The sequence below is a fragment of the Genypterus blacodes genome, unplaced genomic scaffold (genome assembly GCF_046128005.1).
Source record: "Genypterus blacodes isolate CSIRO-AG114 ecotype Tasmania unplaced genomic scaffold, CSIRO-AGI_Gbla_v1 ptg000058l_1, whole genome shotgun sequence".
Classification (NCBI taxonomy): domain Eukaryota; kingdom Metazoa; phylum Chordata; class Actinopteri; order Ophidiiformes; family Ophidiidae; genus Genypterus; species Genypterus blacodes.
In genome coordinates this window covers 7,038,155-7,065,594 of record NW_027466870.1, presented here as the reverse complement: position 1 = coordinate 7,065,594, position 27,440 = coordinate 7,038,155, and the positions used below count along the sequence as shown (strand labels likewise).

The following is a 27,440-nucleotide window of genomic DNA, read 5'->3' as shown; positions in this document are numbered from 1 at the left end:
GGACGGTCGCTATCTGTGAAAGAGTTTGTGGGACACAGAAGAGAAACATGCCTGCCACTACAATGATAACATCGCTCACATCATTACACCAAATGAGCCTTTCACTCATTTAAAGCTCGTTCAGTGCTCAGGCGGAGGAACTGCACCTTCTTTCTTTCTTTTGAGTTTTAAATATCAACGTTCATGGTGTCCGTTGTGTTCATTCGCAAAATAGTTTGTTTCTGTGGATCAAGGAGCACAAAGTTTCCATTTTAAATGTAATGGAACCAGTGTACAAAGTTGTGTGCGTGTGTGTGTGTCAGGGGTTTTGGATTAGATTCATGTTTCAGTGATGTACTGGAGAGATGATGAGAGATGATGTACTGGAGTATTTTCCCCCCTTCTTGGTTGAAACAGCACGCTGGAGAAAATGACATAAATTGTTTAGCGCAGAACTGCAAAGCATGATGCACATGCCAGTTCTCTCCTTCCTACACACACACACACACAGAGTGAAGGAGAGAGATGACGCCAGCTCCTTTGGTCTGGTGTCTGCCAGAGTGTGAAGTCACACACACACTCTGAGCCCACAGTGCTTATAGTTACACCCGTATGACCAACATGAGCACCACCACCCCGCTGGCTGCTTCATGTGGTCTCGTGAACAACAGGAAACAAGAAAGACTGAAGTCAATTCACAAGAGCCCAAACTTCACTTGCTGTGTTTAATATTTCTCTTGCTGCTTCTTTATTTATTAGCCGTGTTTTCAGTTATGTCATTACTGTGTAAAGCTTTTATAGTCGGCACAAAAGTCAAAAGGAGTTGAATGTTTTCATGTGAGCTTTTATTTAAAAGCACATGTATTAGAGCTAAGTACATTTAGCAGAAAAACAGCATTACTACTATTTCTTTTGTACAAAAAAACAAGACAATACAAAAATACTAATATTGAATTTTAATACAATTTAATACATTTGTGGGGTGTATTTCTGAATGCATATTACAAACTTAACTATCACAATCTACAATATTTTAGTTGTCTAAGTACAAAAATCTGTCAAATTGATGCTTTTTAAGCAGCATTTTGTAAAGAACACAGGTCTGTAATCATAGTGGATATAACTAAACATGTTAAGAAACAGTATCTTACAGAGTTAAGTTTAGTGATCTATACATTATTTATATATTTATAAAAAAAGAGTGAAACGGCTTTGTGAGATGGTAGGACGGACTATACGAGGAGGAAGATGTGCAACATGGCGGAGTTGTTGGAGGATCTGAGTCGTCTGTAAATCAAAGGTTGTGCTGTATGTGGGACTGTACACGTGTTAGTGATCACACACACCACAGGCTACAAACACACAATGTTAAAGATGCGTCTCGTCAGAGAAGAAACATTTTAGATCCACAGTTTTTATAACGTTCACCTGGCCTCAGTGGCACACACACACACACACACACAGACACACGCCCACACACACACTTGGCACAGCTGACAACATGCATGTGTGTATGAGAGGGTTTCAGTCGACACACACACACACACATATATCGCCAGGGGGTTATTTTTCACAGGGCGCAGCGCTCATACGTATGTACACACACATTCACACACAGGCATCACACAAAATGTAGATGTACAAGCACAAGCGTACCCACACAAGCACGGGACAGCATGGGACACACAAGCAAATACACACAAACACACACACACACCGAAAGACAAACATCCATTGCCAATGAGTGACTGGATGAGTTTGGAGCCCCTGCCTGCCAGCGGAAGGAGCCCCAAACCATCCCATAATAATGTGCCAGCTTAGCTGTCAATCAACATCAACACCCTCTTTTCCCGGCGACAGACCACACACGCCTTCACTCTGCCCACCGCGCTCTCTTCCCATTCAGGAATCCAATCAGACGGCCCCGGCGGGAAGCGGCATGGCACAGCCACGCCCCTTTGTGCAGGCCCCTCCTTCCTTCCACAGAAAATACTAATATCCCCCCTTTGCTAAATCTAACCCTAAAGAAATGCAACATCCCGGGTTTAGGCTGCGCTGACGGCCCACTGTGAGAGGCTTGATGTGCCGACGCGGCGATGGAGCTCTGGGATACTCGCACGCGCGTACGGTGACCTTTAGGTGCAGGGGTCATTTGTCATCTAAACCTGTGATCAGCTTCTGTGGGATGAAGAAGATCATCAGCGTCATCAAGCTCTCGTCTCAGTTTGGCCCTTCAGGCAGCGAGTGGTGACAATGGACAATGAAGTTAAAAACAGTGCTATAAGTTATATTTTTCTATACTGTTTATATATCTATGCTGCTATTTAATGCAGTAATATCCTTCCATAGCTAAGGAAGTTGTTGTCCTACAGCGATCCAAGGCCACAGAGAGTTCAGAGAGGAAGCGTCTCCCTCTCTCCCTACGCAGGGGTTTTGTCTTTTTTTGTGTCTTGCCGTCGCTCTTTCTTCATTTACTTTCTCTTCGCGAGCGTTTTTTCTTCCGGCGCGGTCACGCCTCGGCGCCCTCTGCTCGCTCATTCTACATCTGTCTGACTCGATTCGTTTAATGGTTTATCGCTTCCAAATCTCAGTTTGTGCTCAAAACCATGGGCTCAAAATGTTGATTAGTAGTTATCATAAGAGTAAATAATAAGTCTGGATAGTGAGAGTGGACTCTGTGCAAATCTCAAAGCTGACACCCTTGTCCGAGAAGCACGTCGGCGTTTGGGGCGCTGCGTTTAAAAAAAAGGACGAGGATGCCATTTGAGAAGCAGCCACAGTCTCTCGTCGCTACATTCTACTGTCCGATGGGAGGCGAGCAGCGCTGCCGTTGGCTCCTCGGTCACAGCGGGGAGGCGTGGCCTCGCTCACACCATGTTGTGGTGGTTGTTCCTGTCGATGATGTCGGAGGAAGGCAGCAGCTCCTTCTTGATGGGGGAGGGCGGAGGCGTGGCGGGCTTCACCCTCGGCTTGAACAGGTCCGACACGTAGTACACCTGAGGGAGACACAGAGGAGGGAGAGCAGGGTGAGGAAACGGAAGGGGAAGATGGCGTTTCCTGTCGTGAGCTCGTTCTAGGGTGAGAAAGTGAATTATGATGTATGAAAATGTCAAGCCACCCAGTGAACTCCCTCTGACACGTGTCACCATATCCTAAACTCTCATCGCTGACTCAGCCGACTACAGGAAGTGATCTTAGTACGGCTCACTCTTAAAATGCCAATCACGTTTAGCGAGCGGGGGTGGCGAGCGAAGCAAGAAAGAAAAAATGAAAAAGCATCAACGCGTTCTCTTCCTGAGGCGTCGATGACATCATACATCAAACAGGAAACCAGGCAGGGGTGGACAGGAAGTGCTATTATGGAAATGACTGTCCACTGTACGGGTATATGACTGTTTCCACTCACAGGGCTCTTGGGTCATGGAGCTACGGCCTCAACTGCGGATGGACACACACACACACTCACACGCACACACATAATTGGCAGGCATGGCAGCTTTTCCTTCCTCGCTGCCAGTTTGGGGGCGAGCAAAGGTCTTGTGCCAGGGAGACGAGGAGGGAGGGAAGGAAGGAGCTGCCCCGTGTGAAGCTCACTGTGTGCCGGCCAGCTCCACTGGGAAAACTGCACCCATCATTCTCAACGGAGGGAAAAGAGTGGGAACGTCAGGCTGGAGCCCACAGGGGAACTTCACTGGGAATACACACACACATAGTATCTGTTTACACTAAATAACACACACTCTCCTCTCCTCTCCTCCTACTGTTGAGACGCGGACTCAACACAGGCGATTGTCTCTTTACTGCAGGGCGACATTTGCTGACCTTTACATGTGACCTTTGACTGGTGACATCACACACAGATCAGATCAGATATCCTCCATTAAGACCACGCAGCTGCTTTCAGGGTCTTAAAAGGCTCATTGTCTTCGCCGTTTGTGTGTATGTGACAATGTGTGTGTGTGTGTGTGTGTGTGTGTGTGTGTGTGTGTGTGTGTGTGTGTGTGTTCCTTTAATGTGACTGTGAATCATAAATGTTGTCACGGGACGCATTCCTCGCTGGTTTCCCATGTGGGGCCTTGTTGCCTCATCGCCAACCTTCAACCTATCACCCCTAAAACTGCCACGGTCAAATACTTATCACAGCCCTGCCACTTCCTGTTCCTCATACACACACACACACACACACACACACACACACACAGAATCTCCAGGCCTATTGTGTTGAGCAATGCAGACTCAGCAGTGGCGGGAGGGAGAAGGGGGAGTGTGTATGTGTGTGTGTGCGTGTGTGTGCGCGCTCCTTTACTGTTTTGCACTGGAGGGGGAAAAAGAGGCGGAAAGCATGTAAACAGCGCGCGTGTGAGCATTTGTGGGTCCTTAACCGCTATTAAAATGTCACATAAAGCTGCTGAGTCACACAGGAAGTGACTGCAGGAACCGTGAACGTCTGAAAACCACGACATCACTCATTATAGCCCCCCTCCCCCTCCCCCTCTGCGAAGGTTAATACATTCGCGCCTAATCTGGTCTACTCTGCTGCTGCCGAGGCTGAATGCATTTACACTTCCTTTTCTCAGACAGTATAACGAAGAAGTGCCATTGTTCGCAAGGATCCTGATTTAGACATGAAGTCGTGTCTGCCGGGTGATAAAAGGCCACTTCCTGCTTCAAGACAAGTTCACTGGCCACCCAGACTCTGGCTCAGCAACCGAGACACTCGGGTCGCTCCTCCGATGCTCGGCACGTCCCTGTGAGTTTGAGAGTGTGTGAGTGTGTGAGGCAGAGGCGGTCATGTCATGTCCCCTCCTCCCTCCGTGCCTCCACACTCCAAAAACAAACACGCCTCGTCCCCTAAGCTTTCTCCCCGACAGCTGCTTCCTGTCGAATTCGGGCCCTTTCTGACCTTGATTGTGGCAAAGATGTTGGGAAAGTGGGTCACTGTGTCTGATAGGAAGCGGCAGGTAGGACGGACTCGACGCTGAATCGCTCCGTGTGTCTCTGCTGAATGGGCCGGGCAGACATGGTATAGTGCTTAGAACGTGACTCAACCTTTGCATTGTTCATTTACCGCTCCAGTCCTACTAATAATGTGTGTTTGACGGTTAAAGGATGAGCAGAAACTTCCCACCAGGCTTCGCAACGCATCAACGAGGCCAAACAAACGTCGTAAATCGCCCTGACATGTCCTTTCGTCCTTAAGCTGCTTTGTTAAACAGGTTGTAAGAGAGTCGGGCAGATCTCCAACAACATAACGTCTGTAGATGACCTGCAGGTTTCAGGCCGCACGTGCCAGAGAACAAGAAGACACAAATCCTCAGAGAAGAGACAGAACCGTCGCCAAGAGAGTTTCTGTTCTGAATATGCTCTCCGTGACCGTGAAAGACAAATCAAGGCCATAAACAGGCAGTGACAGCACACTGAAAGGAACAATGTAAGACTTTTTAGAGCTCTGTACAAGAGAGAAGCTGCCATCTGACGCTTTTAGACCTAAATCTTGAACCTGAAGCAGGATTTAAAAGGGAGGACGCCTGTTACAGGAGATCTAAGCATCTTCACACTTTAAACTAATGCTTTCTCCTGGCTGGAGCTTTGAGCAGGCCGAGCTTAATAAGTGCTCCCTCCCTGTCTTGCCTCCACTCATCCCCTGTCAAGTCCATTCTGCAACGCTGCTCATTGAGCCGCAGTAACAGCCAAGCTAAAGTGCTCGCAGATGTGTGTTTCTACTAAGGCCGGGGAAATCAGAAGGGGCGTCAGGGATTGTAAAACTAACCTCACAGCCTTGATCAGCAGGGGTTGGTGTGTGTGTGTGCGCGTGCGTGTGAATGTGACCAGTGTGTGTGTTGGTTCCTGAGCTGTCTCTGCTTTGCGGGAAGGTTGTGGAATAGCTGACTTGGATTAAAGCGGCGCTCCTCCCCGAGCCAAGACGCAGACAAGGCTCCTCTCTCCTGTCACCTCCCACCCTCCACCGCTCCCTCGCTCCCCTCCCTCTGCCAGATCTGCCCTGCTCGGAGGTCGAGCTCGTGAAGCCAGGCACATTTCTGAAAACATTCTGGTTTCCCTTGTCAGTGGCGATGTCGTCCAGGAGCGACGCCCAGCTGCAGGAGCTCCCGTCCTGCCAGAGCATTACAGCCCGTGTTGTTCTGAGACGATGCTTAATCATGGAAGTTCACTTTGGATCCCCCCTTAATAATCCTGGCATTCAATGATCCTGCTGCTGTGTGTGTGTGTGTACGTGTGTGCGCGTGTGTGTGTGTGTGTGTGTGTGTCTGTGTGTGTGTGTGTGTGTTAGCTGTGCCAAGCTCTGCCTCGGCGCCACTGCTTAGGTCTCGCTGAATTTTATGAATCCGGATCCATGATCTGGAACATGTAATAAGGTATACGCTGCTTTTGAGTGCGTGTGTGCGTGTGTGCGTGTGTGTGTGTGCCTTCCAAAACTTTCCCCAGAGGCAGCAGAGTTTAGCTGGAGCCTGCTGTGCTGATAGAACCAGAGCCGCCAAATAAAAAACCCAAAATAATTAACGGCCTCATTCCTTTTTCAAAGGCTAATCCTCTCTCACTCTCTCTCTCTCCCCCCCGTCCCCCCCCCCCCCCCCTCTCTCTCTCTTTCTTTCTTTTCTACGCTCTCTATTTTCCTCTCTACCCGCGACTCAATTTTCCTTGGCACCGTCTCGCTCCGTGTGATGATTACGGTTTACGAAAATCATCTGGCAACCGCTGCGGCGATATGTCACAAAAGAAGCGAAGGAGGTTATGGAGCATGGATCCACACACACACACACACACACACACACACAATGTGTTACTCATTATAGGGAATCAGATTCTCTTCACGTCGCTGCCTGCTCCATTTCTCTTTTTCATGAAAAGCAAGAAGGAGTCAGAGTGGAAAAAGGTCCGTCTGTACGCCGGCCAGTGCATCGATCCAAAGCTATTTCAAATTGTTCAATGTGACCGCCAGGGATCTACGGTTGAGCTACCAGGCCACACGTGTTGGTCCGTGTGTGCACTCACTATGCAGTAGGCCACCAGGGCTCCCTGAACAAAGCCGGCCAGGACATCAGTGGGGTGGTGCTTGTGGTCGGAGACGCGCGACAGGCCGGTGTAGAACGCCATCATCAGCAGAGTGAACTGGAGCAGCGGGCGGAGGAGGCGAGCGCCGCGCCACGAGAACCTGGACTGCAGGTAGAACTGGAGGAGAGAGAGAGAGATGGGGGGAGAGAGAGAGAGAGCAAATGGATTAATGAAATTCAATAACATTTCATTCTACAGTCTTAGTTCCATTGTTCCATTGTGCCAAACTGAAAAAGACACATTTTTCCAACATGTCAGATTTCTGGAGCCCTGATGAAGTCAAAGCAGGTCAGAGTGCTGATGGAGTCTCTGCACTCTGCTGCCATCAGGACTCCACTGCTCTCACTGTGAGTGTGTGAGTGTGGGAGCTCCATGTGAGTGTGTGAGCTTCATGTTCGCTTCGCTGCCTTTTCAACCCTGCACCTGCAGTGTGTGTGAGTGTGTGTTATTACTGTCGGAAAGGTCCAGGTTGAATCAAAGAGGGCAAGGCTGGCCAGACCCGTAGAGAAACACACACTCTCTCCACAACACACACACTCCACATGCCTGAGGCCCGGACACGACTTATTCTAGTGGTTCGATATCCCAGCTGTAAAAACAGCACCGCCACACAGAACCACTGGAATACACACACACACACACACACACACACACATTATAACACAGCCTGCCATGTGAGCTCCAACACTTTGATGTGACGAACTCTCTCGCCTCTATCAGAGTGAACAGGAGACGAGCAGGATGTGGGCCCCCTGCTGTGCACGCAGACCCAAACTAAAATCTAGGTCACGTAGAATGAGCAGGAAAGACTCAGACCAAGGCCGCCTTCACTCGCTCGCATCTAGAGCAAACACACACAGCATCTGCCCCCCTGTGGCACACACACACTCCAGGCGAGTGGCACAGCGGTGAGGTCAGACCAGGTTCCCGTTAAGACATCCTGTGTTGCTGCGTCACGTCCGAGCCTTCACTTCCTGTCTCTCACACCCAGAGACAGAGGGAACAGGGAGGGCCGGCCTCAGCCAAGGTCTCCCCAAACCTCCTCGCCTCTCGTCTTATAATCAGCCCGGCTAACAATATCTACAGACAGCCGCGGCCCCCCTCCCCCCTCCCACCAGCCACTGCCAGCCCCCGTAGGTGCAGACTTGGAGCGCCCTCACACTTCCTCTTCGCCGCACCATCATTGTTCTCCTCCTTATGGAAGCGGAGGAAGGGATCCCTCCCATCCCTTCCAGTCTTGTTCGCTCCTCCCTGGCAGGGATGTTTAGACTTCAGGCTTCCTCCACGGCGGTTCTCAGGTATCGCGCGACGACTACTGATAAAAGTACTTTTATCTGATATCCTGCAACCATGAAAGCCGCGTCTAAGTGCCCTTCAGACGACATCCTGAAGCTCTCCATCTTCACAGAGCTTTAGCTGGAGGAGAAAAGCCCAGACACTAGAAGTTAGCCAAAGCAGAGTTACAGTGACCCGCCAATCACAGAGACTCTATCTGACCCCGGGGCTGAGCCTAAACCCAAATAAACCCTCCAGACGCCTGATTCAGCAGAAGTGCACACACACACACACACACACACACTCGTGATAAGCGAGCAGGAGGGCCTTGGTCACAGCTCTCACCCTATCAGGCCGATCGAACCACAGAGTCACCATGACTCACGCTCTCTCTGACCCTTGACCCCCTGCCCAGAGATCCTGCTCTGCTTCCTTCAAAACAAATCAGAACAAAAGTCTGGTCTGAGGAAAACAACACTAAAGGTAACAACAGAAGCAGTCCCAGCTGATTCTCATGGCAGAGAGAGAGAGAGAGAGAGACGAGCGACACACAGTCTGGTGGTTTCTGCTGGAATTCATCTCAATCTGCTGAGATCTTTGCTCCGACTCTGAGAGTGTTACATGAGGAACACACAACAAAGTGAGGGAGAAGCATTACGAGGGGAATGAGTGTAACGTGCCAGACCCCCCTCCCCCTCAGACCCCCCCCCCCCCGCCCACTCAGCCGTTTCACACCATCTCGTCAGACAAACGTTGTGGTTGAGGGCGAATGCGTCTAAAGCACACATGTTGGTCTCGCTTTTACCAGCAGCGAATCCGTCTGAGCGTCAACGGGCACCAGAGAGGAACGAACCCGCAGCAATCTGACTCAGTTGCTACCAAACATTGGGGTCTGATTGCACGTCAGACAAAACACCAGATACCCGAGTCTGAGTGGGAAAACATGAACACGGAGGCTTTATAGTCAATCACACCAAGCTGAAACAGTGGTGAAACAAAGCCTCAACCACATCACACACACACACACACGAGTCTGACAGGAAATGAACTTCTGCATAATCACAGAGTGGCAATTAGCAGATGAGTGGGGTGTGTGGGTGTGTGTGAAGGAGGGGGAGCGGGTAGCAAGGTGACAGCCACAGTGTGGAAATGACACTTTCGCCCTTCTGAGCAAACAAGTAAAGGAGCATGCAGGGTCAAACTCTGTCCTCTGTCCTCAGATCTTTAAATACAGCATCAGACTTTGGCGAAGAGGACGACACGCCATCGCCCAGGAACGCGTGCACAGACAGGGGAGGGTTTACGAGTGTGTAAGCGCGACGTGAAATCGGTGGTTTTCGACTTGGGAAAACACAACGATGCCACAGATTCCCTTTTTCCACTCCGTCCTGGCCGGCGTTCCTGCCCTACGCCGGGCTCATGTTCCAAAACATCAAAACTGAGCTATTCCTCCACTCGCTCACTCTCTCCTCCTCTAGCCTTTCTCTGGCTGAGCTCCTCCGCTCGCCACAGCTGGAACTTTGGTCGCTGAGAGCAGTGTGTCACTCTGTGGTCACATCTCCGCTCCCTCTCAGACTCTTGTTCGCTTTCCTTTTGACCAGAGTTCAACTGAGGGGTCAGGGAGAGGCCGGGGAATACCCACAGCTCCGGACTACAGCGCTCCGCTCGGTCCCTAACCTCAACTCTCTCTGCTGAGCGTGAGAAGCAGGACCAAATTGTATTCCAAGCTCAGTTCGGCGATCCAGGGATTAACGCCTTTTCCCGTCGTAACATAACCTTCGTCAGCACTCAGACACGGAGAGAAATCCCCTTCCCGGGATGACGCCATTAGCAGAAGAGGTGGTTTGGAAAGTTGAGGTGTGTAAACAGAGGAAGAGAGGGAGGAGCTCATGGGAGCGAACTGGCAATTGTCGGCGTGTGTAATTAAAGTGTTGGATGGAGGGCCTCTAGGGCGCAACGCTCCAGGAAGTAACCCACAACAGGTGGCGGCGAGAGAGGGAGAGACGGAGGGGAGTGGCAGAGGAGAGACAGCTGCTTCTGGAGAGAACAGGTGGAGCGCATCCGTCCGTCTCTCCCAGGAGCAAACGGAGAACAGGAATTCTCAGAAAATGAAAGAGGAGCTGGGAAAGGAGGAGGAGGAGGAAAGGAACAATGTTTCCCTTTTTCTTCAGGCGATGAATCTCTAAATAAGGAGCCGACCTCATGACTCACCCTGTCATCTGAGAGCCATTGTTTCTGTGGTAAGTGTGCATGCATGAAGAGAGGGTACTTACTGCCAGATACAGCATGGTGTACATGGAGAAAGAGGCGTGTCCTGAGAAGAAGGATTTCCTGTGGAGAGTGGCATCATTCTCAGTCAATTGCGGAATTCCCAGACAGATGAGTGCTTTGGTGTGTGTGTTGTCGTGTTGTGTTTGCGTCTCACCTGGCCTCCTGTACTTTGCTCTCAGGGCCGTTGCAGGTGTATGAAGTGATGTAACCCAGGGAGCAGTTGATGGTGGAGAAGTCTGGGTTACACACGTCCAGGAAGTGGGGTCTCATACGGCCCACGGACACCTTGGCGATGTCCGTGAACGACTGGCTGACCGCGCAGCCGAAGATGAACACGCCCACCTGCAGGACGCATCAAACGTAACGCTGATTTAGCTGCGAGAATGGATTTGATATGAGAAGCAGAAAGGTGTGAAGCCATTGCGAGGAGCTGACCTGCTTGTAGAGGGCGGAGACGTACGGATTCCCCACGAAGGACTTGGTTCCCTCGTGCAGCTGGTGAATCCTGTAGCATTCTCCGATCACAATCTGAAGGGAGGGGACAACTTGTGTGTGAGACAAAGAGACGATGGGTGAGAAATGTTCATGATATGATTGAAGCCATTTGGATGCAGAACATGCGGCACACGGTGATGGATGTTGCGTCATGCAGCGCTGAAGGTCACAGATGGAGGACAGAGGATGGGGGAGGGGAGAGGACAGACACGAGACAGGAGAGACAGATTTATTGAGCGAGCAGACAATGGACAGACACAATGAGCACGGCCTGCCTTTCCCTCGGGCAGTGTGGATGTGATGAGGATTATTGGAAAATGCTGTTGTTGATGTTGAAGAGGAGCGGTGGAGCTCTGCTGGACGGCCGGACTGAGCCTTTAATGTGCCAGACGCTGCGTGATGAGACGGCAGAGACGATGGACAGATGAAACAAGACGGAGACACAACGCGGTCCGGCTCAGAGTCTCAATTATGTGCGGCCTAAACTCTAATATATGGAGGATTTATAAAGGGGCAGCGCAGCTTTGAGGGTCAAGTGGGTGAACGTCGGCTCCTCTGGTATTTCCAGGTGGTTTTAAGTATTTGGGCCCCATGGAAACCCCTCCCCCTCTTTCTACCCTTGAGGGGGCTCAAGCCGAGATGTCAATCATTCCTCACCACCTGGGGGCATCTGAGTGACGGGCCGACGGCTCGCCATCGCCCACCGCATCTCCCCTTTCCTTCCTCTCTCCACACAAGGCTTCACTCTTCAGTTTACCTTCTCACTCTCCTCTCGCGGGAAAATATCTATCTGCCCATCTCCCAGCCGGCAGAGGCTCGGGACGCCGCGGATGTGAGCGCCGCTAAAAGGCCTGGACGTGTATAAGCAGACGTCTACGGCCTACACACTCAAGTCTTTCAAGTTTATCCTGCCGCTCGTCTCTCTCTCTCTCTCTCTCTCTCTCTCTCTCTCTCTTCCTGTCTCTCTATCTGTCTATCTCGGTTTGTTCTCCTGTCTGTGTTTCTCTCGCAGCAGACAGGCGCTGATGGATAGAATGAGCAGCTCCCTTTGCGAGTAGAAGCGAGTGACTGATGATTACATTCAGCTGCCAGCGTGTATATATGTTCACCTTTCTCCCTCTCTATCTCCATCTCTGTCTCTTTCCTCCCTCGCTTCGTCAGAACGCAGACGTGGCCCTTCAGACGTGGAGCGATAAACAAGAGGCCCGACTGGAATGCGCTACTAGTCTACATGGTGGATGGACGCGCGCGTGTGTGTGTGTCTGCGCCCGTGCACGTACTGTATGTGTGAAGAATGGTGTCGGCATGGCAGGAGACGCCGCTAATGGAACACAGCTGTGTGAGACATGGCAGCTTTGCCCACACGTGAGCATGCGAGACAGCGTACTTAACACGCACATACAAGCCTCCTGGTTCCAATAAGCATCAGATCTGAGCTGGTACAGCGTGTGTGTATGTGTGTGTGTCTGTCGCGTCAATAGCGGGCAGACAGTCTGGGAAGTTATACGGGGACTGTGCCACATAGAGCTGGGGGCTGTAAAGATCATCTAAGCCGCTGACGTGGCACTAACTCATACATCCATATCCCACCGGCACAAACTGAATCATTAGTTTCCACCCACTCTGACCCCCCCATGCCCCCCCTCCCCTCCCCTCCACTCTGCTGGCACTAGATTAGAGCTTGTTCCCTTTCCGGAGCACGGAGGTAGGAGGAGTAGGAGTCGGGGCATTAGAATGACGTTTTCACGCTCTCGCTAAATTGTGAGATGCCCCCGGGGCAAGCGGCGAGGCACTGCGGGCATGGGAGAGAGCACGGACACATTCAACCAAAGCAATGTGGAAGGCACGGGGGGAGGGGGGAGGGTCATGGGTGAACCAGGGGCGGGGGGGGGTTGAGGGGGCTCGTAAGATCTTTGGTGTTTGGCATGCATGCGTCAACATACATACACATACAAGCACGGACTCTCCAGTGCCACATGTTGGGCCTCTGACGACTACACACTTACTACACACGCATAGCAGTGTAAAGGGCCATAACACACACACAGCATGACAGAGGGCTACAGTGAGATCAATGCAAGGGGACGGACATATAAAGCACATTTATAGCATTCAAGATAAAAACAATCACCTAAATGTAATGTGTAACAATTGTGCGTGTGTGCATGTGTGTGTGCGTGTGTGTGCGTCAACAAGCTGTGAGGGGGGTTGTGTTAGTGAGGCAGGAGGTTAAAGAGCAGCAGAGTGAGTGCAGGCCTGCAGGTGAGACATGTGTGGACTTACAGAGAGGATGGCAATAAGAATGCCAGCAGCACAAAGCACGGCATCGCTTATGGTGTCTCCATTTTTATAGGGGTAGCGGATGGACTCGTCCGAACAGTAAAACCCGCGCTGGTACGGCAATATGATGCTAGTCTCTATGATCAGGAAAGGCAGGCTAGCTACAAGAGACACAGAGAGGGGGAGAGGAGAGAGAGAGAGAGAGAGAGAGAGAGAGAGAGAGAGAGACAGAGAGAGAGAGAGAGAGAGAGAGAGAGAGAGAGAGAAAGCACCCGTCAGTGACAGAGACATAAACAGGCGAGGAGCACACTGGCACCAGGGGCTGATGGGATACGGGCTGGAGGTTGCCATGTATGGTCGACTTCAAGCAAAAGAGTGACAAGTTTCCAAAACCAGAAGCAAAACGCTGAGATAACTTTGTTGTTAGTGACGTCACTCCTTTGCAGCCACCATCACGACCCCTCCTCGCCCTCTCCCTACACGGCCAAGTGCTCTTCCTCTTTGCAGGCGTCGGGGGGGGGGGGGCGGGACTTACGGACACCACTGGCAGTGTCAGCCCGACAGAGGTGAGCACCGAGGAGGGCACGGTGCTGCTCTTGTACGGGTAGATGAGGCTGGAGTCGCTGCAGTAGAAGCCCCTCTGGTACGGACGCACAGAGCTCCGGTGCAGCACCAGGCTGGGCAGCATCGCTACACACACACGGACGGACGGATGGATGTGTCAACCCACACGCACACACACTGATAACACATCGCAATGATTCGCACAAATATCAACTTTAGGACTCACACACTTACCTGAGGAGCTGCAGGAAGACAAACCAAAGTGAAACACATTAACAGACAAACAAACAGTTGCAGGTGTGTGTGAGAGTGTGTGTGGCTTAATGCTAAATGCTAACGTTACACAGGCTGTTTGCTCAGCCGAGCCCTCTCCTGCTGCTCCTGTTGACAGCGTGACACAGGCCTATTGACAACTCAGGTTGATCCGGTAGAATCAGGAGACCCCCCCCCCACACACACACACACCCCCCCTCCAGAAAGAGCAAACACACACTGACATTCAGGGGCTAAACCTAAACGGCCATTACTGGAGACAAAGGAAACACAGCACGTCGCCATGGGGACTGTGTCAATACAACATGAGAGGTGTGTGTGTGTGTGTGTGTGTGTGTGTGTGTGTGTGAGTGTTACAGATTGCAGGGGAAAGACTGTGGTGTGGACATTTTCTAATTTGAGGGAAAGCATTTCTTGCGAAAGGATCTGGAGGATCATGGATGACTGGAAGAGCGAACAAGCTAACAGCAGCCGTAAGAAGCAGTGGTGCGTTTGATTGTTCGCACTCACACACAGACGGTAACTATTCTGCTGCAGGGAAAATAAATACATATCTGACAAAACGGAGGAATACAATAAAAGGCAGACAAACCCGGGATTTGGACCTTGGCAGGCTTCCTCACAGCGCCGTAAAATGTGTGAATACCAAGAAAAACAAAAGCTGAGATTTCAGCGGCCACCCAAATCTGTGGAACATTTTTCGCATGTTTGTAGTGCGTGTGTGTGCGTGCGTGCGTGTGTGCACGTACGTCAACTGCAGTAAATAGAGGGGAGCCCAAGACACGGAGGCGTCCCAAAGACCCACACACACGCCGACACACCAAAACACACATTTGCGTCGCACCGAGCAGAAAGTATTCCCACATGGCGGTCGCTGCGGTCGGCTCACATCACTGGGAATTCTGACATTTGGGTTCAAGTCAAAGATCTGGTGATGAATGTTCCTAATGTGGCCGAGAGCCTCTGCAGTCATCTCAGCAGCGGCGTCGGGAAGCAGAGATTGTGTTACTGCAGCTTCACTCCTGCACGCTCACATGAACTTGTATGTTCTTCAAAACCTCAAAACATGCTTACATATGCATACTTGTGAGACACACACACACACACTCTCAGATTTAATGTCCAATCCTGAACATCTGCTCCCGCTTGAGAGAATAAATTGCTGTCTCAGGTATCTGCCAGATCAATGGCCAGACATTCTGTCCATATCCACGCTAATGTGGTTCAATTAGGAGCTTTTATTTCTCCATTATGTCCTTCCAGCCTCCCTAAACCAGAGCTTTCACCCCCATAAAGGAGAGTTTTGAAGTCGCTCCAAACGCCATCAAGTTGAGCATTTCCCTATTGTTTTCACATTCCCAACGAAGGTCACCGACCTCTCTTCCCTCTTCCCTCGCTAGTTACGTTTGCTATACTTTCTGCCTCAGCTGCAATTAAGGCAAATATGTGGCTTGTATGTGTGTGTGTGTGTGTATATGTGAGGGCGCTCATTAGGGTGCAGCATACCTCTGCAGGGCTCTGGACTCTGGGTTCTTTGGGTTCTGCTAGGTAGGGACCCCATGAATATGCATGACTCCTTGCTTAATGGGCTTTAGGAGGAGGAGCAGGCCAGCTGGGAAATTACGAGCCAAAGATCACCGACCAATTTCATATTATTCAAGGAAAATGTCTGGAGCTGTATTGGTTAATGTATTTATAGCTTAATTGCAGCAGAATCACAATTTTAACAAGCGAATAAGTGCAGCCATGATGTCTTTGGCCAGTGAGCGTCAGAGGGCAGCAGATGTGCCGGTCACTGAGGCAGACACCTGCACAAACAGGGTGCAGCGCCAGGGCACGACAGGCCTGCTGGTGGGCCCACGCAGGGCTGGGCCGGCCTGTCTGGGGAGCCCGCACTGTACACACACACACACACACACACACAGGGGCAGGACTGGCTCTGGGTGAGCCTGTTCACATAGAATTACGGGGCAAAGCTTTGGCTTCACGCACAGAGGCGGAGGAGGCGGCACGACTCGAGCAGAGCGTGTTCTGGTGTGGCTGCGTGTTTCGGGTTAATGCCCAAACTGTGTGTAGGGTAAACACGCCGACGCTGAATCAGGAATCAGATCATGCATTCCCTCACGCCATGTCTCTACTTTCTTTTTCCATTTTCTCCTCTTTCTCCTTCACTTCATTCGGGCCCACTTGTGGAAGGAGGGGATTCACATGCTAATGAGCAGAAGTGAAAGGAGGTCACGGGCTTAACAGACATGGGAAACGCACACTCACGCACACACACATTCACGCATGCTAACTAGTGATTAAAGGCTAAACTCGTCTCAAAGCACCATGGGAAACTCAGACGCTGACCGGCCGAGCGACTGAAAAAAGGGAAATTGAGGACCTGCGACTGGGCACCTTAACACTTTCTATTGAGACTCCATGAAGGCCCCTCTGTCCACACGCTGCCTCTCCTTTCACTGCTGCCCACCCTTGAGATGCCAGGCTCGCCCCCCCATGCCATCTGCATGCAAACAGCCTGGCATGTGGGCATTCTCCTCATACCAGACGCAGCGAGGAACACACACTCCCGGCCCCTGATTGACCACACGGCCCATCTGCGCCTCATCCCAGCGGCGGGAAGAAATATGACCTCTTTTTTTTACGCCGACGGGATAAAGACGGAGTGACCTTCACGGGGCCCGCTGACCCCCGGGAGAGGGACAAGAGAGAGAGAGAGAGGGGGGAGTGTCAGATGAGGGAGAGATAAAAAACAAAATAGGGAGAGGAAGAAAGAGGTGGGCGGGGCTACGTCAGTGAATTAAAAAACAACTATTTAAGGGGTTCAGTCAGGAGATGATGGAGGATCATCTCATCATCGCCCAGCCGATCCCCCAATTACAACTTCTAATTTATGCAGCTATTTCCCTGACCGCTTTATTTCCCTTTTCATACCTAAAGCTAGACAAAAAAACCTAATTTCGTCTCGTCTAATAATAACTGCAGTCTAAGAACAAGGACAGGAGGCATGGAAGCTAAACGCTGCAGTGTGGGGAGGAAAAACACTTAGTGGGTGGCTTGGCGTGTTCAGCTTAAGGGAACACTTCTATTTGCCTTATCAGATGCTGTCGCGCATTTCTCTCCTTCAGTGAATGAGGAGAACCACAACTGGCCATTAAGGAGAGAGAGAGAGAGGGGGAGAGAGAGAGAGAGAGAGAGAGAGGGGGAGAGGTATTTCTATGGCTGGGTTGCATCAGTGTTTATGTGTGGGGGTCACAACGGGACCTTATCAGAAGTCTTCAAGCTCCACTGCCTGCTTGAAATTGCATCTGCTTGTTCATGTGTGTGTTTATAATAGAAGTGTGTACATATTTTGCGCGTTGCTCTACAAATGAGTAAGTTCATACGTGAAGCTTGACGGTGTGTGTGTGTGTGTGTGTGTGTGTGTGTGTGTGTGTGTGTGTGTGTGTGAGTGAGTGTGAGGGCATATCTGCGCTCGCCTGAGAGAGATTAGCAAACTGGCGCCCGTTTGATTGGCTTTGGGGTTAAATTTGGTGTTGCGAGTAAGAGGTCAGATCAGAAGCGCTCAGGCTCTCACAGCAAGACTCACAACAGGACCCACAACAGGACTCACAACAGGACTCCATCTGATCGCAAAGTTTCCACAGACGCCAGAGAAATAAGTGCCTGATTATTATCAGCTTAAAATGATTTACTGAAATCTGATTCAGACAAATGATCACAGCTTCCTCAGCCCATAGGAGTTCAGATCAGTGAGCTGCTTTGATTCAGTCTCATCCTAAGAGCGAATGTACTGGAACCAGAATAGGAAACAATAACTGACACCTATGACACCTAAAGCTCTGTGACGCCCAAAGGTTAATTCCCCTGACTTGGCTCTAATTTCCCATTAGACTAATACCTGCGTGTTTACCGAGAACAAACACACTGGCCGGCTCCTCTTCCTCTTCCTCTTCCTCTCCCCGGCTGCCCTCTCACCCTTCTATTCTAACAGCCCCCACCCCCCCATCCCTATTGACATTATAATGGGCTTTCACGGCTTTAGGGGGTCAGAATTAGAGCGATACCGTGATTATGGCGGGCGAGTTGGGGTTTTTGGAGGCAAAGAGGGCGGCAGTGTGTGTGTTTGTGTGTGTGTGTGTGTGTGTGTGTGTGTGTGTGTGTGTGTGTGTGTGTTTGTGTGTGTGTGTGTGTGTGTGTGCGCGTGCGTGTGTGTGTGACAGGTGAATGGGAGGCGGAGCGGGGCCAGAGGAAGAGGTATTGTGGCGCGCACTAATGGAGGATTTCCTTCTCCCGTCTCGCAAACGCGGCGTGAGAAAGAGAGTGGGACGGACTGACGGGCGGAGGGAAGAGGAATTGAGAGGAAAGGTTAGCGAGGGCGGAGGCCTGCCAGACAATCAAACCTTGTGTCTCTCCCTCTCGGCACAACAAAGTGTGTGTTATATATTTGCAAAGCCGGGCGTATTTGCACAGCCGTCAGCTTTAAGCACTTCATACACTTATACACACATTAAGGCCTTTTCGTAACAATACCTTCACAAGAGGAGACGTTTCCCACAACAAACTGTGTCACCACCTGATCTGTTCATGTGTGAATGACCCAGCTCATGTGTAGGGATCAGTTGTGTGTGTGTGACGTTTCTATTTCTGGCCCATCCCAGTCTCTCCAGGCCAAAGACCTGACATACATTCATCATATCAAGTCTCTACATCCTCACACACACACACCTTGTCACGTAACCTACACTGCAAAAAAATGATCCTCCAAAGTGGCCTACATGGCTGTAAAGGAGTGTGTGTGTGTGTGTGTGTGTGTGTGTGTGTGTGTGTGTGTGTGTGTGTGTGTGTGGTTATGTCATATGAACATATTAAGCGCAATTGCATGTTTTTGTCTGTGCAGCGTCAAGAGGATGTGTGTGTGGGAGAGAGATTAGCTGAAGCCCTGTGTATGTGTGTGTGAGTGAGTGTGTGTTCCTACGTTGTATGTGTGAGTGAGTGTGTGTTCCTACGTGCATGTGTGTTGTTTGCGAGTATATGATAAGAATGGGGATCAGAGAGAACGAGTGGCTCGGTGCCAAAGTTTGCTTGTTGATGGGGATTGTTCTGCCAGAAAGTGAGCCGTAAAAGCCGACACAACATTTAATTAATAATATAACACAACAACATAATAAGTTAATGTTAATAAACTTAAATGAATGATTCGCATTAGTTTAGATTTAGGCTCAGCAAAGGCTTTTATTAGGTCCAAACGTGTGTTTAACTTTATACCCACGCCGTTATATTAAACTCTAGGTGTCTGAAGTCAGTGCACAGAGAATGTTTGGCCTGTGAGACTTCTGAGCTGAGAGTGCATGAGTCAGCTGTGGTCCTGTACAGAGCCTGAGAGGAGCTACAGTGCCAAGGGTCAAAGGTGAGGCATGTGACATGGCACCAGGATTATACAGCAGGATGAAAACCAGAGCGCCAATGTCACTCTAACAGTGTGTGTGTGTCTGTGCCTGCCTGCCTGCCTGCCTGCATATGGAAATGTGGGTATGAACCTGCATTCCTGTGGTTCAGCTGGCAGCGCAACTTTGCAATCATTTTTTAATGTTGTCAACCACAAAAAGCTGTAAAAATGCTGCGGATATTCAAATCAACAAACTTAATTTTACTTATAAGAGCAATAAGCATAATAATCTACAAGCAGCTAGAGGGAAACATGCAGTACATTCACACACACACACACACGCTGATACAGATGTGTTCAGCTCTTTGTGTGGCACAGGCTGCTGATGGTGTGTCTCACATGTACAGGAGCGCACAAATACATAATCAAACACACAACCACACACACACACACACACACATACACAGAGGCTAGAGCGGCTGAGGTCAGCAGAGTGTGTACAGAGAGAATCCCCCTCTGTGTAAATGCTCCAGTGACCGGGGGGCCGTGCGCAGAAGCATGTGCTTACTCAGAGGGATTTTACTCACAGGAATAAATGCTTTTTACATACGGGCATCAGTCAGGACGCACTCCAGGGGTCTCTTACCAACAGGCACGTGCGAGGACAGCCTCCGAATGAAGCGCTCATACTGTAGCTGCTGGCCCAGCGCTGCCGTTTGCTTATAGGCAAATAAGAAGAGATGTCGGCGCTGATGTTTGTTATGAGACATCTGCTCAATGTAAATAAGAGGAGAAGGGGAGAGAACGTAGCGACATCATGACATTCTGAACGCTCGGCTGCACCCTCAGTCACTCGGGGTGGATGAATGCACAGCTGCTCCAAAGAAGGGAAACTTGAGCAGCACCCAGGGGCCAGATCAGGCTGTTTGGCCTGGTAGCTGGGTTGGTTGGTTGGCCGGCTGGGCGTTCCTCTGTTGTTACCATAATGGCATTATTACCCCCCGGGACAAAGCCTGGCTGAGGAGAGAGGAGCTACGCCGGCTTTGAAATCTGACGCCGACGTGCAGATAATGCGCTCTATAACCTTCTTCACGACATTCCTCCTCCCTTCTTCATTTACTCCCCCTCCTCTGCCCTGCACACACACACCGTGGAGTATTTACGGGTTTACTGTTTCTATGTGCGGATGGAGACAATAGGCGCTAAAGCGGAGCTGCGGTGTGAACCCGCTGCGTGTTTTCCAGCAGTGCAGGGGAGCCCCTTCGCCCCAGCCAGCTCTCTGTATGCAAACAGGATAGGCCTCACTGGCTACAGCACAGATAAGGTCTCTGCCAATAAAGATGCTGAGCTGATTAGCGCACAGCCCAGGCCACAGCTGAGTTGATAAGCACTACAGCCTGCAATCCAGTCAGCAATACAACTAACAATACGGCGAGCAGCAGCAGCAGCGACGGCCATAAAGCACTGACAGATAATCAACAGGCCTCCAGTGCCCGATGAGGATGAGGTCTCCACTCTCTCATCTCTCACTCTTTCCCTCCCTCCCCTTCGCTCCATTCCGCCCTCCTTCTGTCTGCCACAGGCCTGTTGGTCCTCGTTAATGAAACAAAGAGCGCTGAGATGCATCAAAAGGGGCATTGTTCCTCCCAACAGTGAAATCTCCCTGACCTCCCCCCTAACCCGCCATCTCTGGACACACACACACACACACATACAGAGAGAGGGGAAGAGAAAGTGACAGACAGACAGACAGAGGGGGCCTGTGTCACAGCAGAGAGGAGGCCCAGGAAAGGAAGGGACAGTGCGGAGCGATGACGAGACGCCATGAGGCCCGCGGCTGTGACGAGACACAATCTGATCAACTGCAACATCTGCATCAAGTCAGACTGGGTGATGTGTGAAGTCACATGATCCCGGAGAGACGTCTGATTTGATATCGGTGTGATCTGGTGTTTATGAATCTCAGTGCCCACATGCTCAATCCCGTATAATGTTCATTTACAACACCCACTGAAAACTCAAACACAGGCTTAAATACACACAGGGACGACTGCTAACAAAGGTTTATGGCAGCGCCGGGCCCAGTAATCCTGATTTATCTAAATAAGCAGTTTGAGGGTGTTTACCTGAGAGGGGTGTAATCATAAATGAGAGGCTGGAGAGAGACAGACACACACACACGCTTTAACGGCACTATTGTTGTGAAAGTGAAAACTTTAAAGTTACCGCTACGCATTGTCCATGTTGAGCCTTTGTTCTTTTTTCGTTTTATTCAATGTGTTATCAGCTGTTAAATAGGTGAGAGGCAGTGAGGGAAGAGTTAAGAGGAAGTGACCCGTCTGGTTAGAGCAGCAGGGTAAAGAGACGGTCATCATCAGTCAACCTGATGCCTCCTGCTCGCCCACAGCAGCCACACGAGACACATACACAAACACACACACATGCAAATCTAACCACAGATGCCTCACACACACTGTGCCCCCCCACCACACACACACACAGGGCATAAGCACACCACAGACACACACACACAAGCAGACGGTTTCACCCTCAGGCAATAGAGTCCATCTAATGACAGCTCTGGGCGCTCTACGTCTCTCACAAAGCCCCTGGGGACGTACGCACGCGCTCACACACACCCACACACACACACACCTCTAATCGCAGCCCCATTCAGACAGAAATCCCAAAGGTTTGTCATTTAACTCCAACACCAGCAGCCAAAGAAACCAGCCAGCCGCATGTCACAACCAGGGGTTGGAAATAGTTTAGCCACAGCACCATCCTGACACACACACACACACTTTCTTTTCACAAACTAAACATTTAAAGTATGTAGTAGCCTTCTGGCCACAGATGTTGTCATGTACATGCACTGATCTTTATCTGATGACATCATACTGAGTTGCCTGAGGACACTTCTCGTCTTGGTAAAGAGCGTCAGCCTCACCTTGTCCTCCAGCCACAACATAAACACACATAACACCTAATTATGGGCCTGCTAAAGCCACTAATGATAGAAAGAGTGCAGTAATGTAATCAAATGATAAATACCACATGTAAGCTGCTCAGCTCAGCTCGGCTCAGTTATTGTTCTGACACTGAGGTTAAGGATTCTTCTGTGTCCATTGAATCTCTGCATTAGGCCCCATGGCCGTGTGTGTGTGTGTGTCATACAGAGACCTGCAGGCACTTGTCCTATATGAGTCTATTTTCTGTCTGTATGTTCTGTCTGACCTCTGACCTTATTTGTCAAGCAGAGGAGCAGACAAAGAACATGAAAAGTGAGCCTGGACCCCAGTGAAAGACTTCTTCATTAGATACTCACAGGACCTCTGAGGGCTCTTAAGCATTACAACACAACCTTTTCCTGCCGTTACATATTTGTTGTTAACACGGTTCACATTATGGCAAATTAAGAACTATATTTGTGTCGGCAAACTCATACAGAATATGTCCACAACTGTCAGAAGTACTACATATTAACTTAAAAGCAATATTTCTGTCTTGTCGCATGTATCTTGTATTTTCCCTGCTCTTCTTCTTTTAAATGTACCTGCTCATTCATGCTATTTCTGTCAGACTCAACATTAGGAGGGAGGAGGGAGGAGAGAGGGGAGAGGAGGGAGGGAGGGGTAGAATGGAAATGGGCTGCGAGACAAAAAAAATGGACAGGATTCATTTCACGACCACACCTACCTCCGACCGACACTACCTTTCCGTTTCCCACCCTTTCCTGAGCTCCACTATACACACACACACACACAAACGGCGTGCCCTCCCATTCACTCGCGAAATTGAGCCAGATGTCACATCAAGCAGCACTGACCGGAGCGCCGCTGCCAGATGAAGAATTTGAGAAATTCTGGAAAATATTTGCGGAGCGGGTCGGGATTGAAGTGGCCGAGGCCTGGAGAGGTAGGGGTTAAAGCTCTCCGGCTCTAATGAGGGGCTGTGTGACTGACGGCTGTAATACTAGAGCAGCTAATGTAGAGGAGGGAGCGTTCAGTGCTACAGACCCTCTAAGGAAACTGACTCCTCTCTAACAAACCCACCTGGCTGTCACCGAGCTCAACAGATGACCAGAAATGTGAACTATTCAAGTAGAAATTGTGTTTGGTAAACTTTGAGGACAGTAATTTATTGCTATGGCAACCCCCGGAGAGAGCGTGTTGAGCTTAGAGCAGGAGTGAGAGTCAGAGGAGGAGGTTGGCAATCCGTGTTTAAAAGGCCACTTAAAGCTCAGGCCAAACCCCAGGCACTTAACGTATGTACACACACACACACACACAAGCAAACACACAATCCATCATTTCCCTTTGCATTGTGTAAAACATAATCAGTGTTTAGGTGAGGCTACTTTTAGATCTATGGTTTCCTGTAAGGTCTCATGGGTTTCTCTTCACGACAAACACCAATACTGGATGGTAGCGGATGTCTGGTCGACATGTGCAGATGGGACCCATTATTGATATTCCTTTGTGTATTTGTGTGTATTAGTGTGTGTGTGTGTGTGTTCTTTGTTACATTGCTAAATCGTCTCTGTTGCTCAATAACACCCCAACTCCAGCCAAAGACAAATCAGCAGATGATGCTGGCGCTCCTCTGCCAAAATAACACTGCAACTCTGGTTTCAACAAAGGAGCATTAGGGGAGTGTGTGTGTGTGTGTGTGTGTGTGTGTGTGTGTGTGTGTGTTTCACTCATTACCATTCAGATTTCCGTGTGATAGTGGATCATTAGGCTGGATTACCACAAACAACAGAAGTATAGATATACATACATTATGCAGTATGTTAGTGTGTGCCTACATATTGCTTGTTTGTGTGTGTGTGTGTGTGGGAGGGGGGAGTGTGTGTCTGTGTGTGATTATAGATGGCCTCAGATGGCTTTTGTGTGAAGGGAGCCATTAGCAGTGCCAGAGGCTGCGTGGGGCAAAATTGACGGCCTATAGAGAGGTGTCAGTCACTCACAGACCACGTGTGTGTGTGTGTGTGTGTGTTTTGTGGCACCAGCTGGCAGATAGGAACTAATTAAGGCTAATGGGATATTTATGCATTAAGTGGCGGTATGGCGTGTACACTATCTCCTCTCCTGTCTCCTCCTCCTTCTCTTTGATGCACAAACAGAACAAAGCCCATTGAGGATCACGCATTCTTCTGAGGCCTCCACACACCCGCATTCCTTGTTCCTCATTCAAGACCCCCTGATAACCCTCCTTTCTCTCTCTGCACCCCCTGACACACACACCCCCCCCAAAACCACTAAAGTGGGTCAACCAATCATCACAAGGCAGGGAAGTGTTTAGCATGACAAAGGGGAATTTGTGTGACCATCCATGTCCCACTCTTTTTTCTGTGTGTGTTTATGTGTGTATGCAATCTCTCTCTGTGTGCGTGTACGTGTGGGTGTGTGTTTAAATGGCAGAGGGGACCCCGAGCCTCGAGCCTTACCAGCGAGGGAAGTTGGTTTACGCAGGAAATTCGCTCCACATGGCCTCAAAGCTTGTCTCGGTTTATACGAGTGCAGATGAAACAGTGTATCTCTGTCTGAGGTTCTTAATAAGCAAACCAATATAAACCCACTGGAAAACTTTTGTCTGTGACTGTCGGGGGAAATCTGCTTCTGCTACACTGCACTTATGAAAATGTTTCGTTAAGCTGCACCATTTGTAACATCCTGCACGGCCAATAAAACGCTGCTCTTTGTGCGGCGCCACGGCTCAATGCATTGCTACTGTCGACGCTCCAGTTGCTTCATAAAGCTGTTTGGTGCCGCGGCTCCCACCTGCTGCCCCGATGCCCGCTCAGGCACGGGTCCTACGTACTTCCACATCTCTCTCTCTCTATTAGTTTGGAGAGGCATTCCCCTGCCACAACACATGCTTAAGCAATTATTCCACGCATTCCCCTGGACAGAGGGAGAAGGGAGAGAGAGAGAGGGAGAGAGAGGGAGGGAGAGAGAGAGAGGGAGAAAAAAGGGGAGAGAGTGATTTGAAATGGAGTGATCAGGGGCAGCTGGCCAGGGATTTGCAAGGTTCTAGGAGAGAATGTGTAGAAGGTAAGCATGACTCCCATAATCCCTTTCTGAGGGGGAGAGAGAGAGAGCGAGAGAGGGAGAGAGAGAGAGGGGGTGAAAACAGAGAATAGAGAAGGGGGCCTGCCAGAGCTCCAAACTAAGGACCGGGCTACAGTGACAACAGCCAAAAACAAACCAGCTTTCAAAGGAACACACTCACACACACACACACACACACTGCAAACTCAATGGGGACGCTAACTGAATAACAACTTACACTAACACACAAACTGTCCATCACAATGAAGCCCCCCCTACACACACACACACAAATCAGAGAAGTAAACACAAGATCCTGGACCTTTGCTTTAACTGACAGTCACATCGGTGAAAGATCAATACTTCAATTTGATTTTTGATTTGCTTTTTAGTGGTGTTGCTTCTTTGTATATAGGCGGCTCTAGCTGGAATGGCACCTCAGGGGTTGGGGGGCACTGAGGGGTGTGAGGGCTATTTAAAGGGCAGTAAAAAGGGCAGGTTATAACACTTCAAAACATTTATGCCCCGGGCATGCTGGGAGATGGCTGGAGGATCAACTGATGGAGCCTGTGATGTTCTGTGGACGCTGAAATCATGAAGACATTATGTGATGACAACACTAATTTTGTTGTTGTTACTGTCTTATCTGAGAATAATCATTAACACCCCTAAACAAACTGTCAAAGCTGATCTGGTTTTGAGTTTAAAAACCCTTTATAACACTTTTAGGTCAAACTAAAAGCTAAAGTTTACCTGAGTTGTCATTGTGTGGTTATATTTAAATGATTTCAGAGTAAGTTAAGTTTGGTTTGTTACATTAAATAGACAATAGTAGAACACTGCGCGCTGTCAGTGTTTAGTGGCGCGCATGTGTTGCTGTGTTGCTCTGGATGATAAGGGGACGGTGCAGATTATGCTGCCTTGTGTTTACAGATAACAGGCAACACCTAAAAAACGATAAGTCATTTATAACCAACCATTAGAAAGCGCGGGATGTGTAAAACTCATTTATTGTCTCATTATTATAAAGTGAGAATCCATCAATACTGTCAGCTGCTGTAAAAAAGGTAAATAAAGAGAGAGAGAGACTGATGTATAAACTTACCAAGAAGAAGGCAGAAGATGTCGAGCCCTATAAGAAGCTTCTTTTTGCTGTTGTCAACACCGTTGTTGTTGTTTAACGTCGAGGTTCCTCCGTTCCTTGTCTCTTGGGCCATCGCTTTGTCATACATGTACTTTTGCATTTGAGAACTCCCCCGTTTCAGTTCACACAATCCCACACCAGCGCAGAAGGTGAAGAAACTCAAAAAGCTCTCAGTCCTTGTGAGAAAGTGTCATGCAAATCGATATTGGAAAGGAAACTTCCCAAAGTCCCAACACGGAGGTCGCGTAATGTTTCAGCTTCTCTTCGTTGTCTCGTATTTCACTTTCTGAAAATAAAACATATATACACGAGTGCGATCTGCTGAGTGTAACACGCTGTAAAGGACCCCACGCCACGGACGGGACAAGTCAAAGTAGTGTGCGCAGGAGTGAAGGCAAAGCGCGGCTCCCCCTGCTCGGTCTTGGTTCAAAGTCTTTGGAGTGAGTGAGAATTGGGCTGCCCATCGACAGCCGCTCTTGTTTTATCAATCCTTCTTCTCCTCCTCCTCCCTCCTCCTCCTCCTCCTCCTCTTGCTCTCTTCGCGTCCCCTCGCAGCAGCTCGGAGGCTCAGCCCTCTTCCCTGTGCGAGCGGTGGGTAATCGCCTCCATCCCCGCATGGAAAACTTTCACAGACACCCAG

At 49.8% G+C, this 27,440-nt stretch overlaps 1 protein-coding gene across 2 annotated transcripts; it reads right to left on the bottom strand.

Moving 5' to 3' along the window:
• Positions 1-914: 914 nt before the first annotated feature.
• plpp3 (phospholipid phosphatase 3) lies at positions 915-27,440 on the bottom strand. 2 transcript variants are annotated; one of them, XM_076153138.1, is made up of 7 exons: positions 26,762-27,440; positions 13,907-14,061; positions 11,032-11,124; positions 10,751-10,938; positions 10,599-10,656; positions 6,991-7,167; positions 915-2,975 (listed from the first exon to the last, which is right to left on the bottom strand). In XM_076153138.1, the coding sequence occupies exons 1-7, from the start codon at positions 26,898-26,900 to the stop codon at positions 2,847-2,849; spliced, it is 939 nt and encodes a 312-aa protein (XP_076009253.1). In that variant the 5' UTR covers positions 26,901-27,440; the 3' UTR covers positions 915-2,846. The 2 variants fall into 2 exon arrangements, with proteins under 2 accessions (XP_076009253.1, XP_076009252.1); XM_076153137.1 differs by lacking the exon at positions 13,907-14,061 and adding an exon at positions 13,375-13,532 and having other exon boundaries at positions 26,762-27,333.